Below are 6,308 nucleotides of genomic sequence, written 5' to 3' on the forward strand. Positions count from 1 at the left end.
TTAAATGAGAAGTTTATTTGAATTCGAAATTTAAAATAAATAAAAATTATGAGAAAAAAAAACATGCAAAAAATAAATAAATTAAAATTATTGTTTAGTTATCAGACCTGTATACTAAACAGGTTAATTATAACAAAATGTTAAACACAAAGGTTTAAACTGTAAATTTATTTGAAATTGAAATTGAAATTTAAAATTTAAAATTAATATCATTATGGTAGGTTTAATTTATGGAAACTAATTAATAATACATTTGAAATGGAAAATGAAATAAATGACAAGTGGAAAATAAATATATTTTTAAATTATGACAAAATGACATGTGGCAAATTGAATGAGAGAAGGACATGTGGCAAAATCATTTTTATTTATTAGGGTAGATATATCCGATTCATATACTGGTTTACTGTGATTTTCATCTTATTTTATTAATTTAATATCTTTTTATCATATGTTATAATCTCATTTAATTTGGTAATTATTATATTTTTATTTTGAATTAATTTTTGGCACATGTTATTTTATGAGTGTTTTTTTATTTTATTTAACTTTATATAATATTTTAATATAATAATTACAATAAATATAATAATAAATAAATATCAATTTCATTAATAAGTTATCTTCTAATTTTAAATTTTTTATAATTAAAGTTCATTAGTTTCTTTTTTTATCTATTTAAATTATTTTTAAAAATATTTAAGATATAAAAGACATTTCAATTTTAATAATTCTTTTTTTTTTCTTATATATCCAAAGTTCTTAAATATTAAAACATTTATATTTAATTTTTTTTAATTAAACAATATAAAAATGAGTCTTACACTTAGTTTATATATACGTAAAGATATATATTTTATGTCTCACAAGAACTCAAATAACAATAGAATCTTAACATATAAGAAAAAAAAACAGAAAGATTTTGTAAGCATCTAGAAATAATATATAATTTTTTGGTACTACTATAAATACTTTTTATTCATATAAATCATCAAATCATAAGGGTATATACATAAGTATATTTTATTTTTCAGGCTCGATCCTGAGTATACAAATACTATTAAACTCACATAGGGAGTACACCAAGCAATTGAGAGATATGATATAGGATTTCTAATATTTTTTCAAGATAAAAACGATATGCTTCATATCAATTAATATACTTAATTTTTATTTTATTTTCAACTACAAAAATATCAAATTATTTAGATATCTTGTCATAAGATCAAAGTAATAATAAGTTGGGTGAAAGTTCAAACTGTAACTTTATTATATAACTTTCTTTATATAATGGTATCTTAGTCGAACTAATCGTTAGCTTTTAAATATGTACAACTAATTAAAAATTAAAAGCTAAAAGCTACAACTGTTTTAAGTAGTTTTTGTAGGTGAAGTTTTTTCTGTTAAATTAAAAATAAAAGTAAAAACTCATGGTCTTCACAGAAACTTTTTTTAATTAGTTCATTTTTTAAAACAAAAAGTTAAAATGACCAAAAATCCTGGAAAGCTATATGTTAAACATCCCCGTATAATAAATTTAAAATAGAAAGTATTCATTTTATTATTAAATAAAGATTATATATATATATATATATATATATATATATATATATATATATATATATATATATATATATATATATATATTTCAAAACATTTTAGTATGTTGGTACTTGGTAGAAACATATTATAATATATCTGTATTTTGTTGGTCATTATGACATTTGAACCAAGTATTCAAATATATAATTTAATAATTAAAATAATACCCATAATAGAAATAAATATGTTCATACATACAAAAAGGTAAACGCCTATATATATATCCCTGCTCTTAAAGAATCTTCCATTGCTATTGTGCTCCATTTCTCTCACTCATTTCTCCCGAATCAAAAACACAAAGGTAACGCCTCTCTCTCTCTCTCTCTCTCTCTCTCTCTCTCTCTCTCTCTCTCTCTCTCTCAAATCCGTTACTCTCTCTCTAGAAACACACAAATAAATGTACTGATTCACAGCTGTTTATATTCCACTGTGTGTTTCTGTGTGCATATTTTTGTAGAAACAGCCAAATTAAGTTTCTTTGATTTCTTCTTATTATAATGATTGTCGTTGTTTCTCTCACTTCAAGACCAACACTTTATTCGATATCATTACATCAATCTGATTATTTTCAACTGGGTATCTGTTTTTCATCTGACTCGAACAAACATCATCATCATCATCATCATCATCATCATCATCTTCCATTCTTAATTGCTTATGTTATGTGTTTTCGGTGACTCTTTTTCATTTCAATAGTATTGAAATCAGCGAAAATTTGGAACACTCCCTACTGTTTGTTTCTTGTTTTTCTTCTGAATCCAATGAATTCAATACACAATCATCATCATCGACCATTTGTGAATCTTCAATGCTATATGTGTTTCTTGACGATTTGAGTGTCTCTGTTTTGATCACGAATCGAAGAAAAATCAACTCTATCACGATTCTACTGTATATTGTATTTGTTTATTGATGAATTGGGTGCGTGTTTTCATTTAAATTAAACAGAATTATTCTGGTTTTGCATACTAATCCTGAATCTCTGTCTTTCTTGATCCCTTTTGAAGATCCGATTCCTGATTTTAAAAATTATTAGTTTTTTTGTTTTTGTCTGTGCAAACAATGATGTTTAATGTTTATAACTGTAGATATCAATTAAAAATCATTTGTTTCACCTCAAATTTATGAGGTTCGTTGAATTCAAAAGTCTTTAAAAAACTATCATTTATTTACTGTTTTACATTATTCTTATAAATAATATTTAATTTTTTAGTTTTTTTTTGTTTTCTTAAAATCGAAACGAACAATTAGAAATATTTCAATTTTCATTTTTCACCATTAAAAATGATTTAAATGATTCGCATAATTCATCAAACAAAAAAAACTGTACTTTGTTTTTTCTAAAATAAATATGATAAAAATGTTTCTTTATTCCTTCGTATTTAGACTTTAAGTCTTTCTTTTTTTATTTGTCAATTAAAAATTGTGACAGCATAATTGCAATATTTATCTATTTATTTATGTGTAAATTATTTCTTAAAACAGTGTTTCTCGTAAGATTTTATATCTTGTCTCCTTCATATATTCTTTAAATAATGAGTAACTCCAAACCATTAATGGTCCTACACGTCATTTTTCTCGTTGAAACAAACCCCACAAAATAAAAATAAAAATCACGATAATTCCAGGTAACTTTTATGTTGACTTTACAGTCAAATTGCATTATTTGAAAAGTGACATCTCGCAAAAACTCTTGTTCTTTCGATATATCCTTGTTATTCTCTCATTTTCATTTTTATGGTGATTCCATTCCACCATTTTCCCTCATCTTGCTTCAAACTTTGTCTTTAACACGATGCAAACTCTTCATTGCAGGATCAAGAACATGGAGAAAAGATTTGATTCAGAAACAGTTATTCAAGAATTTGAATCTTTAACGAAAGATGCAAAAAGGGTTCAAATTGAAACGTTAAAGAAAATCTTAACAGAAAATGGCGAAGCAGAGTATTTGAAAAAATGGAATCTTGATGGAAGATTTGATCCTCAAAGCTACAGTTCTTGTGTTCCTGTTGTTACGCACCAAGATCTTGACCCTTATATTCAAAAAATCGCCGATGGTGTATCTTACCCCGTGCTCACCGGAAAACCCATCACCACCATTACGCTAAGGTCCATATCTACTCCGGTGACCGGAGATTGTATTTCGTTTTCCGGTGAACTGATAATTTACTGACTGTTTGTTTATGTTAATTTCTAGTTCTGGAACTACTCAAGGGAAACCGAAATTTGTACCTTACAACGACGAACTGACTGAAACAACAATGCAGATTTATCGGACTTCTTTCGCGTTCAGAAACAGGTATTCCGGTGAATCAATAATCTTCCTAAATCATAATAAAACGATTTGTATCTCATGTTCGTTTTTTGTTATTATCTTTTAGGGCATTCCCAATTGAAAACGGAAAAGCGTTGAGTTTAATCTTCGGAAGCAAGCAATTCACGACCAAAGGTGGCTTACTCGCCGGAACGGCGACTACAAATGTATACCGGAGCCCACAGTTCAAGAAAACGATGCAGGCCATGCAAACCCCATCTTGTAGCCCAGACGAAGTAATCTTCGGGTCGGATTTCCATCAATCTTTATACTGCCATCTCCTTTGTGGAATCATATTCCATGAAGAAATTCAAATCATATCCTCCACTTTTGCACATAGCATCGTTCACTCCTTCAGAACATTCGAACTGGTCTGGGAAGAACTCTGTTCTGATATCAGAACAGGAGTTCTGTCGGCCAGAATCACTGATCCGTCGGTGAGAACCGCTATGTCCAAGGTTCTGACCGCAAACCCTGATCTGGCCGACAAAATTTACAAAAAGTGTCAGGAATTAACCAACTGGAACGGGTTAATTCCTGAACTCTTCCCGAACTGTAAGTACATATACGGGATCATGACCGGGTCAATGGAGCCGTATTTGAAAAAACTACGACACTATGCGGGAAAAGTAAGGTTGTTAAGTGCGGATTACGGGTCATCAGAAGGGTGGATAGGAGCAAACGTAAACCCTAATTTGCCACCCGAGATGACAACTTACGCTGTCCTCCCTAATATCGGGTATTTCGAATTCTTACCCTTGACAGAGATCGATCTGGTTGGTCAACCCAAACTAGTTGGGTTGACCGATGTCCAGATCGGTGAAGAATACGAGGTTGTGGTCACCAACTTTGCAGGTTTGTATCGATATCGCCTCGGGGACGTGGTTAAGGTTATCGGGTTCCATAACTCGACACCTGAGCTCCAATTTGTTTGTAGAAGAAACCTCATGCTCACAATCAACATCGATAAAAACACCGAGAAAGATCTACAGTTAGCCGTTGAAGCAGCTGCCAAAATCTTAACTACCGAAAAACTTGAAGTGGTTGACTTTACAAGCCATGTTGATCTTGCATCTGACCCGGGCCATTATGTTGTCTTTTGGGAAGTTAGTGGGGAAGCGAGTGATGATGTTTTGAAAGAATGTTGTAATTGTTTGGATAAGTCGTTTGTTGATGCGGGTTATGTGAGTTCACGAAAAGTGAAGGCAATCGGACCTTTAGAGCTTCGGGTTTTAAGAAGGGGAACCTTCCAAAAGATTCTGGATCATTATGTTGGGTTAGGATCTGCGTTAAATCAGTTCAAGACACCGAGGTGTGTGGGACCGGCTAACCAAACTGTGTTGAAAATACTTTGCAACAATGGTGTGAAGAGTTACATTAGTAGTAGTTTTGGTTAAGGAAGTTTGTTTTGGGTGGTTGTTGTAGTTTGGGTTGGATTCGTTGAGGGCTTGAAATAATAATATGTATATTGTGCATAATGTCTTTTTTTACATTTTATAGTTGATTTCTTTAAAGTTTTTAATTTGCTTATGTTATTTTCTATTTATTTGGTATGGTTTTATGATTTTTATCACTTTTACGTATCAATGTAATTGATGTGAATCGTATCGATATGATGCGATAAACCAATTCGGTTACTTGAAAATGTGAATAGATCATCTCCATGAAATTCAAATTACCATCCATATGTGTTAGAATGATGATAACAAACTACCCATAAAAAGCTAAAAACGAAAATATGTAATTTTTTTAGAAGACGTCAAATATTATATTAAGAAGCTAGCAAAATTCAATTTAAACATTTTGATGTAATGGTTCCGGGTTTTCACTAGCTTATTGCTAGTGTTGTTTTTAATGCAATTCATCCGTTTCAAAAAAGTAAAAAATAAAAATAGAAAGACGGTATAGAAAAAGAACAATTACACCGAGATGACATTTGTAGGATTACGCATCTAACCAATCCATTTGATAGCAAACTTACTATTTCTATACACAAACTAATCAAACGAATAATCAACAATATGCTCAACTATCATATTCATCTTAATTTTTTTTTTCAAATGTAGTGTTATTATGGTATTGCCAAAACATCCGGTCATCCACCAAATAGAAAAAAAAAACTATCACAATCGCCTCCATTGCCATCTTTCTAGACTTCGAAATCCTCATTGCCTCCATCAACCTGAAAACAACCAGGACATTTGTGAAATATGGGATGACACTTTCATCTCGATTTAACAACGGGGTTGAAAGTTTCATCGCAGTCTATACCATGTTACTGACTATGATCATTTGCTACAGGTCCTTCTTTGTAGCGTGAGAGAGCCATTTACATTAAATTTGTGGCGAAAAATCCACATCGACTTAACAAAATTGACCACTTAGGGTCAGG

At 30.4% G+C, this 6,308-nt stretch overlaps 1 protein-coding gene across 1 annotated transcript; it reads left to right on the top strand.

The window, feature by feature from the left end:
* Positions 1 to 1,819: 1,819 nt before the first annotated feature.
* LOC145041667 (jasmonoyl--L-amino acid synthetase JAR6-like) lies at positions 1,820 to 5,438 on the top strand. The gene is made up of 4 exons (XM_078989811.1): positions 1,820 to 1,903; positions 3,418 to 3,711; positions 3,800 to 3,901; positions 3,984 to 5,438. The coding sequence occupies exons 2-4, from the start codon at positions 3,428 to 3,430 to the stop codon at positions 5,311 to 5,313; spliced, it is 1,716 nt and encodes a 571-aa protein (XP_078845937.1). The 5' UTR covers positions 1,820 to 1,903; positions 3,418 to 3,427; the 3' UTR covers positions 5,314 to 5,438.
* The last annotated feature ends 870 nt before the right edge of the window (positions 5,439 to 6,308 follow it).

This window comes from Lactuca saligna, chromosome 4 (genome assembly GCF_052625555.1).
Source record: "Lactuca saligna cultivar CGN05327 chromosome 4, ASM5262555v1, whole genome shotgun sequence".
Classification (NCBI taxonomy): domain Eukaryota; kingdom Viridiplantae; phylum Streptophyta; class Magnoliopsida; order Asterales; family Asteraceae; genus Lactuca; species Lactuca saligna.

Excerpts from the sequence above, each read along its gene's own strand:
- LOC145041667 (XM_078989811.1), top strand. The coding sequence starts at position 3,428 with ATGGAGAAAAGATTTGATTCAGAAACAGTTATTCAAGAATTTGAATCT. Across the intron at positions 3,712-3,799 it reads ATCACCACCATTACGCTAAG|TTCTGGAACTACTCAAGGGA; the intron begins GTCCATATCTAC and ends GTTAATTTCTAG. Across the intron at positions 3,902-3,983 it reads TCTTTCGCGTTCAGAAACAG|GGCATTCCCAATTGAAAACG; the intron begins GTATTCCGGTGA and ends ATTATCTTTTAG.